The sequence below is a fragment of the Miniopterus natalensis genome, chromosome 10, assembly GCF_054644295.1.
Source record: "Miniopterus natalensis isolate mMinNat1 chromosome 10, mMinNat1.hap1, whole genome shotgun sequence".
Classification (NCBI taxonomy): domain Eukaryota; kingdom Metazoa; phylum Chordata; class Mammalia; order Chiroptera; family Miniopteridae; genus Miniopterus; species Miniopterus natalensis.
In genome coordinates, this window is record NC_142090.1 from 65,271,696 (window position 1) to 65,298,786 (window position 27,091).

General features: G+C 33.5%; 1 protein-coding gene across 1 annotated transcript in view; it reads left to right on the top strand.

Moving 5' to 3' along the window:
• PHF14 (PHD finger protein 14) overlaps nt 1–19,384 on the top strand; it is a 138,269-nt gene extending 118,885 nt beyond the window's left edge. Inside the window, exon 18 of the mRNA XM_087821184.1 lies at nt 19,182–19,384. Coding sequence (XP_087677310.1) covers nt 19,182–19,256 — 75 coding nt within the window. The 3' untranslated portion in view covers nt 19,257–19,384. The remainder of the gene's footprint in view (nt 1–19,181) is intronic.
• The last annotated feature ends 7,707 nt before the right edge of the window (nt 19,385–27,091 follow it).

The following is a 27,091-nucleotide window of genomic DNA, read 5'->3' on the forward strand; positions in this document are numbered from 1 at the left end:
TAATTTCTATGATTATCTAAGTGGACTTATTGTTTGTCATATGTAGATAAAGGTTTCCTTATTTTTATATAAAGTAACTTATTTTAAAATGTTCTTTGCATTGTGTTATATCATAACCTGAGTTTCTTCAAGAGCATAATTTGATATGTTTCCCATAAACAGGTTTAATCTATACTCGTATTTATTCTTTGATATTACCAACTTCATTTTACATCAGTAGTGTATGTGAATCTCTCAGTATTTTTGTGTTTGATTTTTTAAACAATGTTTCAAATTATTTGTTTCTAGCACCTACAAGTTTTTATACTTCTATCACTTCATTAGTGAAACTGCTCCTTCTACTTTGTCCTTGCTTTTCCTTATCATGCGGCCTCCCAAAATGTAAACAAGATTGCTTCATGAAGAAAATAATACTTTCCTCAAGTTATCAGACTGTGAGAATTATCTGCCTACAAAATTTTAGGTGGCCACCTTTTGAATATTTAGTATCAGAAATGGCAAAATAAAATGAATAATTTGCTTAAACAATAGGTTTACTGGTTAAAATGTTTTTACATTAGCATTTCTTAGACAAGTTTTTAAAGCAAATAGTTGGTGTTTTCTCTAAAGTGTGCCGTAGACAACAATGCTAAATTTATCATCAATGCAAAATCATGAATCCCAATCACATAAAATTACAGATTTTAAATTTTCTTAAGTCACCTTAGGAATCGTCAAACTTAAACATCTGGTGCCCTTTTCTGTTTTTATAGTGGTGCACATAGCATTTATTCATTACTCCATACTGGATCATTTTTATCTACGTCTTGTGTCTGTGGTGGTTATATAGAATAAATATTTATGTTTTCTCATTTTTCTGAACTAAAAGATACAGATAAAATAGGTTTGAAGTATCAGCTATAATTCATTTGCTTGAAAAGAAACACCTTATACTGGTATTGTATAGAACAGAGAACTACTTAAATCATTTCAGCAGCAAGCTTATAACCAAGATAACATCAGCATTTTTCTTCATGAAGAAAATATATGTACTTCCCATATATTAAAGTAAGGAAGCACTACTTTATTAAAAATAGTATGACAAGTTTAACCTATCAGAATCACAAACCTAGCTTAAAGAAGATTCTATTATTTTTGATAGAGAAAAAATAATGGTAAAAATTTTTATTAGTCACATTTCACTATATATGCAAGATCATAAAAAACTCCCAAAATATAAAAACATAAATGAAATAATTTTTATGTTAATAGTTCATGGTTTCCTACTTTAATTCTCAAAAAGTTATCCCATATATATATAGGGATAAACTAATGACATAATGGCTAGTTGATAAAAGTTACCAATTTGAAAAATCTAGATTTTTATTTTCTGCTCACACACAAAATGTGGCCCTGTGATTTAGTATTGCTTGCATTTTTTGGGTAAAGTTAAATATTTGTATAAAATAGGAACAAACTAACAATACATCATTTAATCTGTATTACTTAAAAATTAGGGATAAGAAGGGTTTTAGTTATGTTAGAAATATTTGACATGCTTCAGGAATCCAGATTTACATTTCTTGACTTTAACTTGCTTTTCCAACAATGAAAACTAAAATTTTATTGAACTATGGTGTATATACTAAAATATGCTTTAAATAATTTTTGAAGGTTGTATGCTATAGTGATTTATAATTAAGGTATATAAACTTCATTTAGCATAAATGTTTTTAATAAATAACTATGCAATATTAATTTATTTTAATTATTACTTTTTTCATATTGCTTCTTATCTATGGTATATTCAGTAAAGAATTATATGGCAGGTTACTTTAAGAGCTGCATTTTAAAATCTATTAATTACTTTGTTTTCATTATCCTGCTGGGAGTACTGGGTGTTCATGGCAGGATATAACCCTTGTCCTCTTGATGCTTATAGTCTATCAGAGAATATAGACAAATGAGATGAAAGCTATGGAAGAAGAACCCAAGGCACTGTTAAAACCAGAAGCAGGGAACCAACCTGGTTTAATGGGTCCCAGCAGTATTCTTGATATTTTTTGAATATGGTAAGAGTCTTCCCTAGATTCCTGTACTATATTATAGGCATGTGTTCTCACTTGCTCTCTCTTTCCCTTTCTTATGTTTTTAAAATTCCATTAGCTATTTCAGTGAGGATCTAGGAGGAAAAACAATTTTTGTGAGCATATAGCCTTCATATCTGAAAAATTCACATTATTTTAAAAACCACGATGGTATCATTATCACTGCTATAAACCTAAATAGACTGAAAATGAGCATATCTCCAAAATGTCTATTAGGCAATTACTTCCCTATGGGCAGAAAAGAACTTAGCATTTCCAAATTATTTTTGATAATAGAAAGTTGCTAATTCACTTGTTACATTTTATGAAAGTATTTTATCCATTTTTAACACTCCTGCTGTCCTAAAGCAATTACCATAGTTTCATAGCAATTCTGTAATAATTTTATATTAATATACTTAATTTAATCAAACTATTTAAAGACCTGTTTTTCTAATAAAAAATCATGTGCTTTGTTTTGACCATTGTGAACTATGCTAATAAATATGAAAAGTAGCATGTATTATAGATATATGTAATAGTACCATAATTTCATTAAAACAGTAAATTAACAAGGTCATAGAATACTAAGCCTTTTAATGCCTTTCTGTTTCATGTCTATTTATTCTATATGTTATACATTACCATATTTTAACCTTGTATTAGTATCAGAAAGTAAACTAAGGAAAATATAAAAGCATATTTCATATTAAAAATCTTTTTGTAAAAACAATGGCAAATAAGCTCTTGAATGTTTTGAGCCTAAATTTTTTCATTATTATTAACTATATTAAATTAATTCTATTATATTAAAATGTTTCATAGGAAAATCTAGGCTTCTGACACTGTTTTATGACATAGTTTCTAGTGCTTTATAGATTTCCTATAATACAATACTTATTTACATACTACAAAATCATGTTTTGAAAGCAAATAATTTTGGTTATGATCTAAGACTTTATTTTTTAAACTAATACCAGAGGAATATCTGAAAGAAATAATTTTAGTACTTTCCAGAAGAATCTTTTCTTTTTTTTTTTTTAAATATATCTTTATTGATTTCAGAGAGAGGAAGGGAGAGGGAGAGAAACATCAGTGATGAGAGAGGCATTGATGGGCTGCCTCCTGCACGCCCCCGACTGGGGACCCAACCCACAGCCCAGGCATGTGCCCTGACCGGGAATCGAACTGCAATCTCCTGGATCCTAGGTCGATGCTCAATCACTGAGCCAAAGCCCAGCCAGACTGCTTTATTTTTTAATGTTTCCTTTGACAAACATGATTTAATATCTCCCCGTCTTTCACAGACCCTAATCTTATTCCCATCCCTTTTTTAGCTATTTTTATTTTTGTACTACAGAAAAACTACTAAACGTTGTCTATACCTCCATTTTCTCCAAAACTGGAGATGTTTATTAAAAAATAAGTGAAAGAGTAGAAAATTTTTATACATCCTGATTACAGTCATGTAGAGAAAATTCTCAGAACATTAAATTGAAATTGAACATTAAATTGAATTTGGGGAGGTTATTTTGACTGGACTGTGTATGGCTGGGTTTATAAAGCAACATATAGGCACATTTTTTAAAATAGCACTTATAGAAGCCTGCTCTATGTGCGAGTTTTTCTTTCATATAGACAGTCAGCTCCATATTATCATTTTGAGCATAACTAGGACATACAAACCTAAAAGGAGATGCTGAGAAATGCTCTATTTACAGTAAAGGCACTGAACTCTGTGCAAATCAGTGCTGGAGTTGTCTTCTGTGTGTTGTTTATTCAAGTTGAAAGTCTTAGCAACCAGGATAGAGAATATATGACATATTGATTTTAGGGGGGGGTATTTTTAGGCTACAGGAAAAGTGTGATTAATACAGGAAATGTAAAAATATAATGTTTAACAGTAAGCCCAGAAATAGTATTGCCAGCAGCCCTGGCTGTCAGGAGTAACTTTACTACAATTCTTTTGGTCTTTCCATCATGGTTGATTGTTGAAAGGTGGCTGCTTCCAGTCATCGCATCCATGTTTCTGAAATTGAGGAGGAAGGAGGAAGTGCACGATGGCATCTCCCGTTCCTTCTTTAATCTGTTTCAACTAGGCTTTGATCCTAGCACTCCACTGAAATGGCTCTTAACACTAAAGTGCTTTGTCACATAAAATCTCTTTTTTGTCAGACTCAACAGTCATGCATCTGTCTGAATCTTACCTGACCACTCAGTATCATTTGACAATGTTTAACATTCCCTCTTTCTTGAAACATTTTCTTATCTTGGTTTATATGAACCCACCCTTCCCAACCATAGTCCCTTAATTTTCTTCTTACATCTTAGCTGAATTCTCCACTGTACTCAAGTCTTATTACCATGGCTCAGTCCTTTGGCCCTTTTTTCTCTACTTACATGTCATTCCCTAGACGATCGCATACAGTCTTATAATGTCTGTGTGTTGGGACTTCCAAACGTCTGATATGAGCTCTGAACACTGCCCCCAAGATCTAAATTCATATATCCAAATGTGTGCCTGACAGTCGCATCAAATAGCTAAATATTGTCTCAAGTTTAATGTTGCCAAAATAGAATTATTGTTTCCTGATCCTTCCTCATTCCTATCACAGCTTCCTTCCCACAGTCTTTCCCAACTCATTGCTACCATTTTTGGGTGCCAAAAACAAAGGCATCATTGCTAATTGCTCTCTTGTTTATCCCCCACCTACCTATCAGCTTGCCCTGACTGAACCATATCATATCATACTTCTTTTCATTGCCACGACTACTGCTGGCACAGAGTAGACATGTATCTATCTGTAGGTTAATAAATGAATAGAAAACATTTTTATATTATAAGTTTGAATGTTTCTTAATATAATAATTACCATTTTTACTGAAATGCTAAAATTGTAGTTATAAAAGGAAGCAAAACTGATCATTATTATTCTGGTAGGAAGAAGAAACTTTCTCTAACCATGTTCATCTGAGCTCAACTTTGGACCACAGTTTTTGGAAATATGTTTTAAATTTTATAGTAATAGCTACCATTATTTTTAGCACCTATTGTTACAAATGTTTTACTAATAAAATTTGCATGCATGATTCTACTTTTAATTCCCAAAATTATTTTTTGAGGTTAGTTTTTGTTGTTGTTTTGTTTTGTTTTACATTTTACAGGTGAGAGACTGAGATTAAGAGGTCATGTTCCCTCCCCAAAGTCACACCAATAAAAGTGCCAAAGCAGGATTCGAATAGATTTATGTGACACCAAAACCTATACATCGTCCATTGTGCTCACATAGATGTTTTGGGTAAGAAAATCACACAACTGCTTTTCAATATAAGATCAGTTCAATTCACAGAATACATACGTGCACATATACAAACCTCACCAACTTGTTTTTATACATGCTCTATTTTTGCCAACATCTGATTCAAAATCATATTGATTCATATGGTCAGTACTGACTCATCATGGCAGACAGTTCCCAACAGCAACTTAGATGACTCTGACTCCAGCTCCGTATTAAAGAGCTGTGGGACCCATCTGATTTGCTGAGGAAGCCTGGAGGGCCTGCTGACTAGCAATGAAGAAGGTCGGAGGCCTAAGTTGAACACATCTTTACATTTCAAGTCTATAAAATTCCTGAGAGCAGGGATCAGCTCTGTTTGTTCTTTCTGCCCAGAACATGTGACATATATTCACTAGGTAATTACTGACTGAAAAAATGGAGGGAAGGAGGGTATTTTTCAGTTTCATATGGATCTTTAGTTTTTTAAGAAAAGCTTAGTTTAAATAAGGCATATAGATTTATTTGGTATTTTAAAAGCCTACATTTTCCCTAAAGAACATAATGTTACTAAGTTTTCCGTACATATTTCCAGAAGTCAAATATTATAACATATTTATTATGCTGCTTGTGGTATGTGTGAACATGCAACACAAAATAATTATGAGGTATCTACTTGTGTGCTAAGTCCTAACAATGATTCAGGCTACCTACCTTCAGAGGGGACAAAACCAAAATGCTATCAGCCTCAAATGCCTACTGTTGGTGTTATATTCCTGTTTTATTATTGTTTTGATATTGAGTATATTGACAAGGCATTTCAAACTATGATGAAATACAGAGTATACAGTTTAACAGGAGTTGGCAAAAGTAGGTTTACCGTTGCAATACAAATAAATAATACAATAATTAATAAATAATAATACAAGAATAAACTGTGTTTCCCATATTCATGACTGTAAGCCTACTTTTGCCCACCCCATATTTTAAGATAAAATGACCAAAGGAGCTACATCCTATTTATGAATTTTCTATGACAAAATATACACTAGTAATTTAAAAAGAAAAGTAAAATAAGGTGGTGAACACACAATACAGTGGGTAGATGATGTGTTGTGGAATTGTGTACCTGAAACCTGTATAATTTTCTTAACCAGTGTCACCCCAATAAATTCAATAAAAAGGAAAACATAAATAAAAAATAAAAGCCTAAGTTAAAAAGGCAAAAAAAGAAAAGTAAAATATATTTTTTTAAACCTTTTCATTGCCTTTCTAACTTGGACTTTTACTTTTTACTTATTTTAAATTTCCTTTGTAATTGTTAAACATTTGTATTATGAAAATTCACACTTTCTAAACATTTAACGTATTTCTGATTTAACAATATAGTTGCCACATAAAGTAGCTATGAAATCATTAACTTTCATTTTCTCATTTTTCTAAATTTATAATTTCATGTTGTTAACTATTGCATTATGTCAGAATTTTATATACAATTTAATAGTATACTAAGATTTTCTTTTGAGATTTTTGAATTTGAACTCTCAATATTCCCAAGAGCCCTCAAGAGTCCTTCATGGACTTTATGAATCTTCTTACAAATAGAGGCAATTTTTTCCTTTCTTGGAAAGTAAGCTTTTGTGTTAGTACTGCCAAAGAATCGAGGAAGCCGTGGACCTTGGTAATAAATCATCTTTATATGAGCTTATTTGAAGAGCAGTCATTCCAGGGTAATGGCAATATTTTATGTTGCTTAGAAAGTGATTTTTGTAACATTTTCCCAGTACCCCCTTTTGTCCTCATCTATTTCTGTATCCTCATGAGATTTAGCAGATATAACTCAACAAGTCTGAATGTTGTCAGGATGCTTGAAAAATGAAAAGCAGTTCATATGTTTATCAAGATTTCTATAAATAATCTTTAGGGAGCAGCATTTTTGAACTGTTTTTGGTTTGAAGATTGCTTTTGGATCAGTTCTACAAGAAAAACTTAGGACCTTTTTGTATAACTAAGTAATTAATGTGGTCAATATCTATTGGACAAACATTGAATTCATTTGGAAAGGTATATGAAGCTTTTAAAATTTATTGATCATGAGGAATTCTAATTTTCCACATGTCATAATAGAAAGAGAATTCTTTGGAGTCAGACAGAACTGAGTTTAAAACCCAGCTCCTCTTATATTTTTAAGTATGTGACCAATGACAACTCCTTATTGCCTCCAATCCTCAATTTTCTCAGGAAATGGGGATAATACTTATCTTGCCTGGCATGTGTGAGGATTACATGGAATGCATATAAATACTTAGTACTTCATGAGTACTAAAAAAGTCAAAACTATTACTTATTTGTTTCCCATGCATGTATATAGTAGGGAATTCATTCATAGATTCAAAAAATATTCATCGAGAGGCTATGCTATGATAAAAATGGTACTAGTGCCTGAGGATACTGTGGTAAACTAGATAGAAAGTCTGCTATTATGGAGCTTACACTCTAGTGAAGGAAGACGGATGATATGTAAACAAGGGCATAAATGGACATTTTATTGTGATAAATGTTATGGAGAACAATCTGTTTGAGTGGTGAAGGAAGGGCTGGTTTCCTTCACAAAGTTAGAGAACTCCTCACTGACTCAGACCTTTATGACCAAAAAACACCCCCAAAACTAAGCTTACAATATCAGAGGCAGAGGAAATGGCTGTGCTATTTGTTCAGGAATCAGCAGGAAAACCAGCATGTCTGGAGCCAGATAAGCAAATTGGAAAACTACAAGATGAAGTCCAAAAGGCAGGACGGGCCAGATGATATAGGACTTTATAGGCCATGACAGGCGTTTGGGTTCTGCTCTAAATACAATGCTATTGGAGGGTTTCAAGCAAGGTTAGAATGTGATGTCATCTCTGTCTCACAAAGATTGCTGTATGCTATATGGAGAACAGGTTGTACAAGTATAAAATGGAAGCAAGAATGCTGATTAAGAAGTATTAGAGTAATTCAGGCAAGAAATATGATAGTTTGGGCTAAAATGGTAAACAATGGAGACGGAAAGCACTAGACTGGTTTTAGATACCCTTTGGTGATAGAGACAACAACAATAGTTGGGTATGAGAGAAAGAAATAAATTAAGGAATGACCCCTAGAGTTTGGACTTGAGCAATTAGGTGAATTTCAGATCAAGAGAGGTGTGACAATGCCTTAGAGGCTTTCTGGGGGGTTGGCGGGGGTTGAAGAAGGGGAACGAAGAGTTTAGCTTTCTGTGTGGTATGTTTGAGGTACCTATTAAAAGTTCAATGAAGACGTTAAGTAGCAGTGGTATATGAGCTTAAAGCATGGAATATATGTCAGGGCTGAAGATATAAATTGGAGAGTCATCATAAAATGCTAATCAAAGGCCCATGTTGTTAATTGTAAAGAATGATTTAATTATTGCCTTTTCCTAATTATTACTGTTTATGAATGAGTATCTTTGAGAGTAATCATTCACCTGATTAACTTATTTTTCCATTTACTGTTGCTATTTTTGAGTCCGGTAATACAAACAATTAAAATTGCAAGATCAAAAAGTTAAAGAGACAGATGGACCTGGGTGCTATTTAACATCATGATAATAGCTATTCAGTTAGGAAAGCACTGTTTTTGAAGCAGAACCCCACTGCCTCCCTGCATATCAGTAGACCATTGGTGATTAAAATCTGTAATAAAGTCAAGTCTGGAAGGAGGTGAGAATAAAGCTTCCTGAGTGCTTTCTGTGGGCCACAATCTGTCCTATTTCATTCAGTACCTTTAGCCATCAGTAATAGCACCATTTTATGGAGGGGGAAAGTGAGATCCAGAAAGGGTGATTTTTTTCAAAGTTGCATAGCTTTGGATACTGTGTGTATCAGTTAGTTAGGATTTGATTCTAGGTTTGCCACTCACTGACCACAAAGCCCAAGTTTTCTCTAGGACACAATTGCATAGGAGAAATGACAAATATAAAGTATGTCTAATGAAACCATCCATGAGCATTGTTAATGCCAGAACCAGAAAGGGCTAAAACCCAAGTATTGTCTGCCTTTCCATGCCATTTCCCACTCTATTCTTCTCTGCCACTGGACTCCAGCTGACTTGCATTCTCCTTCCCTCTGCCCAGAATGTGCCTGCCTCTCCTCTTGGCCTTACCCACTCCTTCCCACCCTTCAGGTCTCAAAAGGTGCTTTCCATTTTCAGGAGGGTGAGGGCCTGCCTGAAACTTTTGAGGCCCTTCTATTAAAAGTTTTATAGAACTATACTTTTATTTCATTGAACATATTATAATTGCAGTAATATAGTTACTTTGGTAATCAACTGTTTTAGTCACAGATTACAAGCTGCACAAGTCAGGGACTGTGTCTGTCTTATATATCACAGTTTTTGTTAGCACCTAGCACAATGCCTGATAGTTGATTGTCAGAGAGGGATGCATAAATGGCTTATGTAGCTCTCTGAATATGTTTTCTTCATCTAGAATATTTTTAAATGGCACTGTATGAGATATTTTTGTCTAATGTCCTATACTGAGATTATGGAATACTGAGAAATATTTTATACTTATAGAATAATAGGTTCATAGAAAATATTGGTTAAATGAATGCATTTTCAGGGGAGCTTTAAAAGTCATTTGGTATTTGCAAAGTGGCCTACTCTTTTGATCATTTAAGAACATATCACTGCATGGTTTCAAGATAACTAAAGGAAACAGTTTAAAATATTTAATCTTTTTTTCAAAGCAAAATAGTGGCTAAGTGAAAATATATAAATTTAAGATGTGGAAATATGGCTATTTTTGACTCTGATTATGAAATACTATTATTAGAGAATTTTTGATGTGGAATTTTCTAAAATACTGTTTTAATTTTTTTTGAAGCAAAGTCAACTCTTTTCATGCATGAAAAACTAATGTGCCATAGGAGATGTGTTACTTGGATGTCTAATGAGCAATTAATTTGCAATAAAACTGTGAAGATTAATGGGTTCACTCTGGGAAAAACAGCATTCAACTTGAAATAGAGATATTTGGGGAAACTTAATCTACTCACTTCGGAGTAAAGTTTTAAAAATTCACTTTCCAAACATAAGTTTATTTCTGAAAGATAGAGTCCTTAGTGTTGGTTATCTTAATAAAAAAGCAGTGTAAGTTACATTGAGAAGTATTTTTTTTTAAAGATTCATACTAACCTTTGAGCATGTAGGAGTGTATATTAATTGTCTTGCTGTAGCCCGACTATGTAGAATATTAATCATTAAAAAGATAAGTTCTCCTCATGTGTTGTCATGGTTCAGTTTCCTTCCCTATCACACTTATATGCCTGATGAACTTTATTATATACTTTCTCCATTGCATTGTAATTTTATGCACAGCTGTCTACCACTTGGGAACATGGGCTCCTCTAGACAACAAAACGTTTTATTCATCTTTATTATTTTTAATACTTTGCCCAGTGTCTGACACACAATCATTGTTCAATAAGCTTTTGTAGGAAGAAGGAAGGATTCTAGGAATAGGAGTTTACTTAAAGGGTTAAGATCATCTTAAAAAGATTAAATGTTAAATATGAGTCAAGGGACAAATGTATTCCAGACTCTTCTAAAGTGAGATTATGTGATCAATAGTCAAGTCTGTCATTGGATTACAAAAAAATCAAAATTTTTTTTAGCTTTTGATTTACTAATATTTTCATTTTGTTTAGATATTTGTACACAACTAAGTCAGTCTTAAATCAAATGATGCTTCTATGGAGAAATTTCTTTTGTTAAGCAAAAGTACCTCTTTTCCTCCAAATAATAGACATTATTTTGAAACCCCTGATTAAAGGTGCTGCAGTAAAATGTCAGTATTAATAAGAACATCCGCAATAATAATAATAATAGTAATGAACATCTACTACTCCCCCCAAAAAAACTACCATATGAAATAACAGAAACAGGTCTTCTTATATCTTACCATTTACCAGTTGAATATTATTCTAATAGTTCTTACACTGCATGAACCCCAAAAATATAACAATGAATTTCATGTGGGAAATATCGCTCAGTATTGCTGAATGACTGTATGATTCTACCAGCAAGCAGTAAATACTTATTTATAGTGTACAGTCTGTAATGAGCTTTTCATGTCAGGGAAATTCCAAAACCTCATTATCCATAACTCTACTTATGCATACTACTTTGGAAAGAGACTTTATAGTATTTGAAACCAAAGTACACTTATTTCTAAATCATCCAATGAAGATTATTTGTTCGCTTGTCTGTTTTTACTTTTTGTGTTGAGGTAACTTTAGATTTTAAAAGAGCTGCAATCATTGCATAGCGAGTACACACTTCTCTCTTACATGAGCATCTTATATAAGCGTAGAACAATTATCAGTCCTAAACCTTGGTATAGTATTATAAGTAAACTATAGAAGTCATTTGAATTTTACTGGTTTTGCCAATCATGTCCTTTTTCTGGTCCAGGATCCTCTGTTTCATTTTGTCCTCATGTCTCCTCCAATTCATGGCAGTTACATACTCTTCCTTGCCTTTCATGACCTTGACACTTTTAAAGAATACTTTGCACTTATTTTGTAGAGTATCTCTCAGTTTGGATTTGTCTGTTATTTTTTTCATGATTAGATTGGGGTATGCATTACTGGGAAAGCTACCAATTCCAGAACTGTGATTATTGTTTATATTAATGAATATATATAAGTATTTTCCAGCTTGTATAATGAACTAAGTTAGTCATAAGAAACTGCATGTATGTATCTGAAAATTTTAATGAGCCAATAACATTCTTTTTATTCAACCTGGAAACCCCTTGGTCATGGAACTATAATTTGGTGATCTTGCATATCTCAAACATTTTTTGACATTATTTTTACCTTACTTTAATTTGGTAGATTTTTTTAAACTCCTGGGAATTTAAACCTTTATGTATATATTTAGGGCAAAAAATAAAACAACATAAATTTAGAAATGTCTCTTCTCCTTGTGTACCTGTGGGGGAAGTAGAAGTTTATATGTATTGTCTTTAAATATTAGCACAATTTTTATTTTTGAAATAAATGTTACATTTAGTGAATAGTACACGATTTATGCAAAAATATTTTCTAAAAAACCTCTTTAAATATTATATCTCCATATAATAAACTTTAATATATATTGGACATCTGGTGTCCTCATTTGAAAATGTGTTTATGTTGGCCAGTTATGGAATTTGAGGTGTGTTTTGGAGTTTTTTTCTATAATCAGTGCTGACACATACCAACTTAGCAACCTAAATATTTCAAAAGCAGGTAATATCTTTTAAACCAAAAATGTTATAGGTGAAGGAAAGTTATCAATGTGAGGCCTCCAATGTAGAGTCCTAGCATACACTTCTATGCTTATTTCCCAGATATTAGAAGTCTACTAGAGAAGGAGAGGTGTTTTTGTTTGTTTGTTTTATCTTTAAGACCCTAAGCTCCTCAGGGATTATTAAACATAGTCATCATACAGGAAAAGAGTGTGATGGTGTGCTTAGCCCTTGTAAGTTAGCACTGTATTTTAAACATATCTTAAACACCTAAAAATTCACATTATAAAAGGTGTGCTTTTTTCACGTTTAGGGGAAGGTTATAAATTTACAGAATTGGATTTATGCCTATTAAAAGTCCACCCTAACATACCAATCCATCATTCACTTTATTTCCTTTTTTTTATCCCACCTATTCTGCCAGACTTGCCCCTCCCACTCACTGATCTTCATTTCCTTTACTATAAATGCACCCTCCCTAAGTGGCTAGGCAAATTCATACAGTCTTTCTTCCCAGGTCAGAGAGATTCCCTCTTGATTCCAAATCATATTCGGGAAATTCAAAGTCTTATTTTTAAATGCCCCATTTCTATGCTTCCAAAGCCACCACAAAGAAAAATAAAATGTGACAGGAGGAACTAAAGCCTTCAAAAAGCAAACTGACTCCACTAGATCTGTTCCAGAATCACAAATGGGAGAGATGAGTGATTGCTCAACAAATGAAATAGAATTATTCATGTATTCTCATACATGAAATTAGATATTCATTATCACCCTTTTATCTATCTTAGTTGCTATTAAAATAAAGGGTACGATTTTGTAACATTAAATAAAGGGGGATTTCTTTGATTAGCTGTCTTTTGTTTGAATCATCAAGTAGAGAAAAAAGATAGAAATGTATAAAATAGCTCCATTTGGTTTAATGACAGATGTGTTTGAACTACGTCTACTAAGAACCTCCCCAGTTACTTTAATTTTACAATATAGCCCTAGACTTCCTAATTAAATATGCAACTTCTGTCATAAGAAAAAAAACCCTCTTATGCTTTTTTACAGTAAATTTAATTAAGCATTTCTTGTAAGTTCATTTCAGTATCTATCATGGCCCACTAAAGTTGGAATTCAGTTGTAAAATGGTAGATTAATTGCCTTTTGTATTAAATGAAATAAGAATCTCAAATATGCAAAGTCAGGAAGTTTAATTGTGTTCTTCAATTGCTCATTCAATGCATTGGAAAACTGAATGCAGAAGTACGGAAAAAAGGCCAAAGGTGGTTAAATGTAGCGCATCACACGCATTTTGCACTTTACTTAATGATCCAAGTATTTATTACTGTGAAGTAAATGTACTATTTAAAGAATTATGGTGGAATTGTAAAACGTTAAAAACTCTAATTAATTTTAGTCTGAAGCGTGGAGCGTGCTCATTTTGCCTAAAACATTTTCATTATCATCAGTATTTTTCCAGTTATTAAGATAAATTTTTCCTCATTGTGCAGCACTAGCATATTTTCTCTGTTAAAAGCACAATCTTAAGTGCTGTTGAGAGTTCTATCTGGCATGTGTTTTAAGTGAATAAAAGAAAGTCTTGACCACAGATTGGAACAATATAGTATTACATGTTGCTTTTCTACACTTGTTCTATAACTAACAGAACAGGTTAAGTGTGACTACATAGTTTTCACCGAAAGCTATATCTCTCTCTAGCTACTAAAATTTTAAAAAGGTTCATTATCAAAGCATACAGATTATTTTGACTGTTCATTTGAATCCAATTACAATAACTTTTCATCAATGGAATACTTAAAATCTAAAGAAAAATATAAGAAAATAGAAATACTTCTCACTTCATTTTATTGTTGTATCTCTATGTGCCTTTGTCTGCTATGGATAGCAAATTCAGTAAAATAAAATCAACTGACATCATTCTCTTTGTAAACATAGACCACCATTAGGCTTACTTATTTCTCAAAATAGTTCAAATGGCCCGATTAGAAACGGACTTATTAAAAGAAAGCTGATGTTTTCTGATAGTGAAAGTAATCCATGCTCAGGTTAGAAAAATAAGAAAATACATGGAAGCACAGACAAGAAAACAAAATTTAATAACATAACCTCTATGGACATTGGAAGTACTCAAGAAAGGAATTTTAAGTAGAACAATGGAGCATAAAAAAATTATTTTAGCTGTATATTTTCAGCGTAGGGGCTACAGGTGTTTCAGGTTTTTTTCTACATAAAATCTTTGAGCATATTTTGTACTTACTCTGAATTTAGAAAACTTTTAAGTAGGCATTTTTATTTTTTAATCTTTTTTATTTTGAAATAATTTTAGACTTACAGAAAAGTTGCCAAATTAATACAAATAATTCTCATTTCCCCTTCATCCAGCTTCTTATAGTGTTACCATCTATAACCAAAGTAAATTACTGAAACCAGGAAAGTGATATTAAGATAGTACTATTAACTATCACATGGACCACAGTCAAATTTTGCCAGTTTTCCCACTAATGTCCTCTATGGCCTAGGATCCCACATTGTAATTAGTCATCATATTCCCTTAGTTTCTTCCAATCTGTGACAGTCCAAGCTTTGCCTTATCTTTCATGACCTTGACACTTTTGAAGACTACTGTTCAATTTATAGTTTTTACCAGGTATTTTCTCATGACTACATTGAGGTTGTACATTATTGGGAAGGATACCACAGACCAGAGTTGATGGGTCCTTTTAAGTGCATCATACCAAAGGGCTTGATTCCACATGTTAATATGTGTCACTGGTGATGTCAGCCATCATTTGGTTAAGGTGATGCTTGACAGGTTTCTCCACTATACAGGTATACTCTTAAAGCCATCTTTAAAGATATAAAAGAAACAATGGGGAAAATTATCTCTTTGTATAATTCTACCCTTAAAAGAAATCATTTAAAACTTGGCAGTCTACAGGATAAATACAGTCATCAGTACTTGTGGACTGTAATTTGAATCTAACTATTACCTGAGCTGTAGAACTTCCTGCTGCTAAAATAATTGGGATTTGTTTGAAGTTGGTTACTGCCTAAGAAAAAGGAAAAGCAGGATGGGTAGGTTTTATTAATTGGCATCCACTCTTTGAACTATTGTGGGAAGTCAAAATTGTAAATGAGGGGAAATAGAGAGCAACTTTCTTGCAAACTGATGGTACAAGCTGAGTAACATTTAAACAACCTGGCAAGTTTTATTCAGTGGTAAGAGGGATTGAGTGCAGAGAGACATGGCAGTGTTTTTACTTATTTCTCTGTTAGAGTAACTCTTTTAGTCTCGTGTTGTCACCTGAAGCATTAGACCATAATTACATGGTCCATGTGTGCCTAGAAACCATTGTCCTCAACTACAACAGTGCTGTTAGTGTAAAAAGAGCAAGAAGGCTAAGGAATCAGTTATCTGACATTGTGAGTGTTATTGTTATATGAGTGGGTATTCTTGCAATTCCACATGCAAGGAGAACTGCAAGGATGTGACAATCAACACTTTTTTTGCAGTATGAATTAAGAAGCTTAAACATTAAGAGGTCAATCTGTCTACTTTCCAGCAGCCCCAAAGGGTACATTTTCTTGCTGACTGCTTCAGAACACTTCATGAAACACATGTCAAACTTGTCAGGGCTGTCACCAAGAAAATGATCCGTGTGGCAAGGGTCTTTCTCTGGGAAACAAACAGATGTCTTTTCTCAGCAAAGAGTGACAAAACCCTGCCATCTATCAGAAGAAATTTTTGCCTGCCTTTAATGTCCAGTAGTGAGGAAATACTTTGGTAAAATAGCTTCCTTTCTTTGCAGTTTCACTCATTATTCAGTCATTTGCCAGTGATACTTGATTTGCTGCCTGGGCTATTTTAATGTTTTTATTAATCTTGAATTGCATGTAAACTTCTTACAAAAATTGACCTGCAATGTTAGAAAGACAAATTAACACTTAAAAAAAGAAGCCAAAGCAACCTCTGTAATCCTTTCTGGAGCGTTATTGTCTCTAATTCTGATGCTTTTATTTATAATAAAATCTCTTCCTGTTATTTTCATTATTTTGATGGTGTTATACTATAGCAGTTATGATGGGTTATACTCTAGCAGGTAGGGTTAAATGCCTTTTCCACCCTCCATAATTCTTTCTACATCCAGATCACAGCTATCCTTGTACAAAGGAAGGAGGAGATTGGATCTTGTTACTTACACAAGTGGTTTAAAGGCACAGAAAGGCAAGAGAGGTCATGACATGTCTTCAGCATAAAGGAAAGTGCAACAGATTCTGCACCTGTCCTGATCAGAAGGCAATGTTAGAAGAGACAGGCGTTTACAAACCATACTTTATTACTCACAGAAACTCAACAGTAAAAAGACTGGCGTTATATTAAGAAAGTTAGTGAAATATGAAAGTAAAGTATATAGATATTTCCTAGCCCTCAGGATTATTATTAAGCTTTTACATTTCTACTTTTACTTAGAGCATCATTGAAGGTTGCTAGGAAAACTAGATAACCAAGCTTCTTAAACCAGTAAGTCTTACTGGTACGGGAAGTTAGCAGACTGTCCCCATGATAAGCTCCATTCTTGTACAGATTAAAGGATATGAGCTTGATAATGGCTGCCTTGGCTGATGTTGCTTCAAACATTTTTGCTTCTTTCTGTTTTTAGTACTGTTCTAGTAAGTTAAGATTGCTAGAAGTATGACTACTGGATAAGAAAGGATACTGTGCTTTTCCAAATTACATATTAGTTTATACTCCACTGTTTTAAATAGCTCAGAAAACATTTATTGGACTCCAACTATATACTAAATGTGCCCTGTCTGATGGTAGGAATATAAAATAAAAAAGATAAAGCCCTGCCCTGAGGAACATATAGATAAAGTCAATGATACCTAACAAAATGTCTTGCCACCTTTACCTGCTGATTTAATACTTTCCGTCAGTGTCTCACCTGGAGAGGGCAGTGGAAAGTGTAGAGTAATATTTACTTTTTATTAGGATAGAATTAAAATGTAATCTCTGGAAACTTTTGTCTAAAAGTGGAAACTACCGGTTCATTAATAAATTTTCAAGAGTAAACAGAACAGATCTCTATTCTGTAGAGATAATTTGGAAAAAATATTAAACAAATACAGTGGCTTTTATGCTTTGAGAAGTATATTAAATTATATTGCCAAGATGATATTTGAAACACTCTCCCTTGCATCCCATATAGCTATAATATTCAGGTTGGTTGGTCATATTGATAATTTCTGTACTTTCCTGGTGTTCACAAAGTCTGAATCACAGATGCTACTGAATTTAGAGACAAAGTATGTAAAGGAAGCTTTCTCCAACTTAATGTTTACAGGTGAAGTGTGGATTTTCATGGGAAGTAAATACGTATACCTTGACTTACAACTGCTTATATGGTCAATTTACTAAGCAAAGCTCAACAAGTATTTAATTGAATAATGGTTTATAAGATACAGAGATACAGGGTGATGCGTTCAGTGAAACTGATATTACTGTTGTCTAGAGATACTTAAGAAGTTGATAGTCCTGCTTTAATTAACTCAGTAAAGAGTTAGGCAATGCTTTTTACTTCAGTTAATAAATATGAAAGATCTTACTCGATAAATCAGAAATATTAGAAAAGCCAGACTGCTTTGTACGTAGGTATCATTGAAGGAACAGGTATGATGAGATGTACTTCAAGTTGTGAGATGAAATATTTTTCCAGACTCTCATTACTTATACTTTGGAGGTCACGCACAGTACTGAACACCAGCAGCCCTTTATTCCTATGGGGCCAGACATTATGATGTCACGCCGTCTATTCGCCGTGTTCCACAGGAGCCTGCTCTGAGTTATGAGGCCACCACCTAGAATCGAAGCGGTAGGAGATTGTGAGCCTTCTATAGCCTGACATGCCCATGTTTCCTATTTTAGAGCTGACTGATCTTCAGATAACATATGGTGGTACAAGTAATTGGAAAATTGGCAGACCTGTCAAGAAAGTATGCTAGATGACACAAAAATGCCATGCCTGGAGCACATAGTGTCTCAGAAGTTAAATTTAATGTTTTTCATCAAACAGTGAAGTAAAAATATCTGATTCACCCCTTTAAAAGGACACCTTTTAGTGGCAAGTGTGATTTCAAAAGAAATTTTTAGGTAGTTAATAAAATACGTTACTTTAAAAAAAATATAGCTTGTCCCAAAAAAAGTATACACACTTTGAATAATTATTAATTCCAATGTTTCTTTTCAGATTTAACCCATTGGAATTAATAATTACTCAAAAGTGTGTATATATTTTTGGGGGACATCCTGTATATCATAGAAATTTTTAGTCCATGTGTAGTATAAAACAGTACCCACTGTAAATACTTAAATGTTACATAATTTTACCATTTTGTTTATAGCCTCTTCCCTAGGATTACTGGAGTCACGACAGTCAATTCTTCAGAAAAATAGAGTTAAAATGTATTAAGTATAGCTGATAAAATGCCCTAAAGTTTATATTTTAATGTTTTCTAAAATTTATTTCACAGGAAGATGAAAATGAAGCTGAAAGAAAAAATATATCTCAGGAGCTCAGCATGGAACAGAAAAATCCAAAGAAATAAAGGATTTTCTGTAGTGTTTTGAAAAGTTTGCAACTTATGTAGTAGCAGATAAAATTTCTAATTGTAAAATGTTAAATTGTAAAATCTTAATCTGCAAAATGTTCTGAATAAAGTTGTTGAAAATGAAATAGGAGCTTGCATTTGAAATTTGTATGTTTTTAGAGCAATTTAAACTTTTATATAAAAGTTAGGCCTTTAAAATACTTTTTAAAAAATTCTTAACTGAAACTTGAGAATAGAGAGAATTTTTCTCTTATCTATAACCTAAGTGTTAGCACATCTGAATGACCTGAAAGAAAACTGAAAGTCTTTTATCCCCTTACTAGTCTCTGTTGTCTTCTTCAAGGGCCTTAACAGAATTTCAAATATTTTTATAAAGAAAAACCAGCATAGTTCAAAAGTGAACAGGCAACACGTACATGTGAAAACACTTAAAATCAGCCAGTGCCACAAGATGAAATACCATTTCCTGATTTCAACTTATATATCACATAATACTCTAGGATTGCAGGTAAAAGCTAAAAAGAAATACATTAACATTCTCTGGGGCAGAAGTAGGGCCATGACTTTTAATTCATAAAATATTTATTAAGGACCTACTATGTGCTGAGCCCTACACAATTTTCCTGGACATCTCAAAAACAGTTCCCACCTGTTTGGTTTAGGCATTTTGTAAGATTTCTTTGATTTCCATCTTTGTCAGTTCTCAGTAACCAGCCATTTTTCTTTCCTTGGTTCTAATTCCCAAGCTATCATTTGCCAACTCCAGCAGGAGCAAAGAATTACTTGCTATTTACAGAGCCAAATGTTTTTGACAGATGTCTTTGTTTGATTATTTAAGGCAGAGTTTCTTAAAATAAGAGGCAGAACTTTGGAAGGCTTAAAAGAGAATGTCAGAAATACAGCTCCTTCCCTGTGAGAATAGAATCCATGTACTTGCCCGGGAGCCATAGTTTTATCACATGCATCTGACAAGCTCAATGAAGGTGTGACAGTGGGACAAGCTGGCAGCTGTGATACAGTGGGCTGAAGTGGGAAAAGCTGCAACTAGGCAAGATAGGAAATTCATTGCTGTGTAAGCCCCAAATAATGCAACATAAGTGGATATCAGGAAAACAGCTGTATCCCACAGACTGGACTCCCTCGAAGAATTCAGGAGCAAAGACTTTGAGACTAAGAAATGAATATTTTCCCCCTATTTTTTCATATTTACACAGATTGAAATTACATTAATAGTGTCACTTTTCAAAAGAAGCAATAATACATGATTCATATAGCTGACATTTATTATATTTATTATTTGCAGGTACTATACTAAATGCTACTTAGTATGCACTATGCCACTAATCATCCCAATTAACATATAATATAGTTACTATTACTCTTCCCATTTTACCAATGATTGATCTGAGGCTCAGACAAGGGAAATAAATTAACCAAGGTCACCTTAGCTTATAATTGGCCTAGGAGGACTTCAAACCCAAGCAGTCTCACCCCAGAACATCACATTTATCACTGTGAAAAACTTAATATTATCCTTCTTTTCAATCCACTATTCTCCCCCTTATAGTACCTCATTCATTACCTGCTACCTCTCCTTTAGTTATATCTTTCCCACAACTTCTTAGCCACACCTAATTCATTCTGAAGACTGGCTTGAGTGAAGTAAGTGAAACAATTATAACTAGCATTCCACCTGCTCCAAATTATGAAAATCGTGCTTTATCTTTCCTACAATGGGTTATGATGGAACAACAAGTATGAAAGCATCTTATTGCTTCTCTATGATTTTTCAAGAAATTTATGTCCATGTTTTTCAGTAGACTGTTTATTCAATTATTAGTGTGCTGTCATCTCAGCTCTTAATTCTTTAATTTCTAAAATGAGTTTTGGGGATGAGAGGCATCAGTGACACTTAGCCATCCAGCAGGCACTTTAAATACTTACATTTAAGTGATACCTTTAACTATTTAAAACACCAGTTTTCCTTTAAAAATTTTTTTTCTAAATACATGCCCCTTGATTTAGGATAGTGAGTAGTATAGTAGAATCACTGTAAATTTCCTTTAGAGAAAATGTGTCATAGAAGTTTCTCAGTTTTAGGGCCCATACATTCATGCCATAAGTGCATATATATAAACTTGTTATAATGCTACAAAGTTGTCTACATTATATGACTGATTAAGCTAGTCACTTAATTTGAATTAAATTATGCATATTATATATTTTATATTATTTATATAAATATATACTTATTTTATATATTGTTTTAGCTCAGGTTGCCATAACAAAATGCTCAGGCCAGGTCACTTAATTAAACAACAGATATTTATTTTTTCACAGTTATGGAGGCTGAAGTCCCAGATCAAGGTCCAGAAGGTTTTGGTTTCTGGTGAGACCTCTCTTTCTGGCCTACAAATGGTGGCCTTGTGGTGTCCTCACATGGTCCTGCCTGTGTGTGCATGTGGAAAGAGAGCAGGCAAGCTCTCTGGTATCTCTCCTTAAAAGGACACTGATTTTATTGGATCAGGACCCCAACCTCACTTAACCTTACTTAGTCTTTACTCCAAATATAGCCCTACTGCGGGGGGGGGGGAGGTGCAGTTAGAGCGTTAACATATGAATATGGGGGGTACACTCACTCCATAATACATTACTTAAATACATCAAATGCCTCTGTTATAACAATTCTGAGTTATGTTAAGGAGTACTAGAGAGAAGTCCCAATGAAAAGTCTATGGCAATATATATTTAGGTCTTTAGAAAAGTTTATAATTAGAATATAATCTAAACATTCATTTCTAAAGAAGGTAAACCATTGCACAATTATATGTCCCTGTTTTATCTCCATATCCTCATTACTTACTCCATTTTCTGGCCCATACTAAGTGTAACACTGCCAACAGAAGTCGGCCTGTAACTCACAATATAAAATATCTAAAGGACAAAATTCCCCTCCACCTCATGGTTTCTGTAGAGCTTCCACACACTCAACCAAAGTCTATTGTCTTCATGTTACCATATCTTTTCACACCTTCAAAGAATTTAAAAGTAAAACAACTTTTAACCAGTATTTTTCTCTATCATACTGATGAACACCATTAAAAATTTTTTCAATTCAGAATTCTCTTCCTCAGGTCTATGGAACAAACAGCAGAGAGAGAGGAAGAGGTGTTATTTGTTCTCCAATGCAAAGTGCTGGGCACTAAGATGCCCAAATTCTTAAATTCATTCAACAGAACTTTCTTGGAACCTACTATATGCATACACTGTCCATCGGGGATTCAGTAACAGACAAACTTCCTCTGCAGTCACTGTCTTGAAATTTTAAAAAATGCTTAATTTCTAAATAAGGGGCCTCACAGTTTTATTTTGCAGTTGGCTTACAGATTATAACAGGTACTACTAACATGTACTGCTTTTACTTTAAATCATTTTTATTGGAGTATAATTTACATATAAAGAAACACACCCATTTTACATGTGCAGTTCAATAAATTTTGCATATATCTATGTAATCACCACTCCAATCTAGATATAAAGCATTTCCCTAACCCCCCCCCGCAAAGGTTTCTTGTGAAATTCTGTAATCACTAACATATACCTACTACAGCCACTAATCTGCTTTCTTTCTTACGAGTTTTGCCTGTTCTAAAATTTTATACAAAGGGATCATTTTGTATATATTCTTTTGAGTTTGGCTTTCTTCATTCAGCATATTTTGAGTTTCATCCATGTAACTGCATGAATCAGTAGTTTATTCCTTTTTATTTCTGAGTACTGTTTCTTTGTATAAATATACCACAGTTTGTATAGCTGTTTACCTGTTGCTGGACATTTGAACAGAGACATACAAAAGAAGGTATACAAATGGTTAGTAAGTACATGTAAACATGCTCAGTATCATTTAGTTATAAGAAAAATGCAAATTAAAACCACAATGAGTTGCCACTGTGCATACACTAAAATGTCTATAAATGTGTTGTCCAGTCCAGCAGCCACTAGCCACAGGTGGCTATTAGGCACTTAAAATACGACTAGTCTCAATTGAGATGTGCTGTAACTATAAAATACATGTCAGACTTTGGTGACTTAGCATGAAAAAAGGTAAAAGAGCTCATTAATAATTTTTATTCTGATTACATGCTGAAATGATCATATTTGAGTAGATTTAGTTAAATAGAATATATTATTAACATAAATTTTAACTATCTTCACTTTTTATTATGGTTCATAGAAAATTTGAAATTGCATATGTGGCTCCCATTTCTGCTGGACAAAATGAATCCTAGGCAATAACTTAAAGGCTGATAATAATTCATACAAAGGACTCAGCTAAGCCTTTTCCAAAGTATAAACCCATGGAAATTGTGAAATGATTAGTATGTATTGTTATCAGCTGCTAATTTTGTGGTAATGCTTATGCTGCAACAGAAAACTAAGAGATACACGTGAGAGGTTGAGGACAGGCTGCTGCAGTTGGCAAGTTAGGCATTCAGCAGTGGTAACCAAATCTTTAGGAGTAAACACTAACGTTAAGGCCACACGTAACCTTTCTCCCCGCAGAATGGCCATTTTGTTCGTGAGCCTACTAGAAAAGCAGTGATGTGGCCATGAAAAGAAGCTGACTTACTGCTAAATGAAACTGCCGTCTTGCCCACCTGATTATTACAAGTACCAAATGGTATACCACTTTGGAAAAGACTTTGGAAGTTTCATATGAAATTAAACATACCCTTAATATATAACCCAGTAAGCCCACATAAAGATTTATACATAAATATTTTTAACAACTTTATTCATAGTAGCCAAAACTAGAGGCTTTTTTTTCTCTTTTTAAGTGGAAGTCATATACTTCATAATGGTTATTCTTTTTGGAATCCACTTGTCACACTAAGTAGTGTGCTTCACAGAATTAGCGTTTAATCTCTGATTTTCTTTTAGGGAAATTGGATGCATTTTGCAATAGCATTTGTAACGACAACAGTGTAAAAGTTAAACATTATCACCACTGCAAAATATGCTAATGAAAGTTTTAAAAGAAATTAACATACAAAAAATGCAACATTCAAAAAAAATAGTGTGATGTCTTATTGAAAACATTTAATGAAGTTAAAGCTTTTTAATGATTGCATGTTCTGTTTTAATGATTTTTTAATGGCCTTTGCAGTTGAAAATACATTTAAACCCAATTAAAAATTTTTAAATCAAAACTGTATCTTCTGGACAATTTCCATCCCTTTCCCTTTGGATTAGAAAGCTTGAGGGAGGGGAAACGCAAGATGTGTGCCCCGTTGTTCCAACTTAAAGGGTTTATGAACTGCTTTGAGTTTCATTCCCACACACGACAAATAGCACATGCTCTCCCTGAGGTATAATAGTTTTCATTTGTAACTTTCTGATCATCCAGATAAAATGAGGTGAGTCTAGGTCATTTTGCTTGTTTAATTTATTTTTTGGAAAGTAATCATTATATTCTTATTACTCATTTTGTATATGTTCTTTCTGTAAAACAATCACTAATGCCTTTCCACTAAGCTTTAACAGTTGCGGGCACGTGACATATCTGCACTGTCCTACATCCACAGTAATTTGTCTTGTTTTTCCCAGATGCAGCAAACATTTGCTCTTTAAATTGAATGTATACCCCCCCCAAAAAAGGAGAATGTTTTCTACAAATGCACCTCTCACATGGCTATGTAACATTTATTCTGATGTCCATTGAGAAATTAAAAATAAGTTGAATTAATTGCTTTGACATTGCCTCAATGCCTTGGGTCCCTGAGGCCTGCACACATTTCTTTGGTTGGGTGCTAACACCATATAAGCAACTTATTTCTCTTGATAGTGGGCTAAAAAGGATTCACTCTGAATAGTGAAGGTTGATTAGAAACCTACTCCATTTCATATTACCTCAAGAAAACAATTTTTACATAGCCGTGAATGAGCACATTTCATTTCCACCCGACTATCCTGAGCAATCATAGCAGGTAATAAATGTCTCCCCATGGTGAATTCAATGTGAAGTCCATGGTTTTGTCATCTACAGAGGAAGTTAAGTGCTAACGACAACAGCATGAAAACACATGCAAGTATGGCATAATTCTGATTTGTTTCAGAACTATTAATTTCCTTGTTACAAAGCCAAGTAAGAACAACCGTTTAAAACTATTGAACCATGAGAGCCATTTGCCTTAAGGGTTTTAAATTTGGGAACAGACTCATGAAATTTATAGCTTTAATGAGATATTCTTTGCCTGCAGTCAAGATGAGAGCTAGATCATTGGTTTCCCAGCATGACACCTATGTGTTCTTGTGCGCACTTGATATCATGAGGCTCACAATAGCGCAGACAATACCACATTAACGTTTGAAAGGTTCACTTTTGTCTCTTAGTCTAGTCTTTCATTTACACCTACAGCATACTAAATACCTCACTCTAGAAAATAAGATAATACTTGACCTTTATTGATACTGTCAGTGGAGTTAAAAAAGTCACTATTTTCATAGTGGCATGTTTCAAGCCATAATCAATCAATAGATACAGTTTCCAGAAAACAATAATTAACTGAATCTGATGTTGTATGTGTAAGTCTGAACATGATAACCTTCTTTATCAATATATAAGGCACAGAGAATGTGGCTCTCCATGATTCATGTCAGTTTCAACCATTATCTTCAATATTGAGTCTTGTTCTAACGGTGATACAAGATTAGTGTTGCTTTTAAAGACATATGAACTCTTAGGATTTTCATATTTCAGAGCAATGAGAAAGGCAACTTATTAAACAGTACCAGAAAGAGGTAATAACCATACAGGAATCTGTCACTCTATGCTCCACGATGAAATAACACGTGCAACAACTAGGAGACAGATTCAAACCTATTATTTGCAAAATGTCATTATTTTGGACCTTACATAATGAAATTACATAATGAAATTCTGTGATTAAGGAACCTACTACAATGAGCTGTGTCCTTAGATTTGTGCAGGTGTTTGAAAGTATTTATCTGTACATTTACGATCCCTCTACTATTTGTCATCAACATCAGACACACAAGAGTAGAGAGAATCCCGCAGACTTGTAACTGAGATTCAACAAGATTATTAAGATTTTGCCATGCTTGCTTTGCATACATTTTCCCTTAGATCCCAGACTGCAATGCTTTTTAACACCTGCTTTTCTCCTTTCAGCACTTCATTTCTGATTGGATATGTTTAATGTATACATGTTTTCCTATGACAGATGCACATTTTGTTTTGTATTTTAATATTGTGAAAGAGTCAGTAGGCTAACATGGTAATGGAAGACTGAACCATATTATATTCTGCCTCGTGCACCTCAAGCCACATTTTTAGTGAGATTCAAAAGAAGATATTTGCTTTGAATTTTTTTTAATGATGATGATGTAAGAAGCAGAAATGACAGAATCTCAGTTTGTGTTTGCATTTTTGCATCTTAGGCAGAAAAATAGAACTAATCAGAACTGCCAATCATAAAAGAGAACATGTTTCAACTTCCAGAGTACTGCTGAACCAAGACATCTTTCTGATTATATCAACAAGGGACAAAAGTGGTGTATTCAGCAGTGCTTTCAAAAATGTATCTTGTTAGTAAAAATCAAATTAACAAATGGAACATCTGTTCAGAATCACGATTCTTTTTGATTTTTTTTTTTAGACTATATATTTTTGGCAAGTATTGATTTTGGGTTTGAAACTTACATTTGATGATGTCTAATTCTGGAAGACAGGAACAGTTATGCAAAAGATTTCAGTAGGCTGTTTGTCTTCAGTGCCCAATTTATGAGTTCCTTCTGCCCTCATCCCAGCC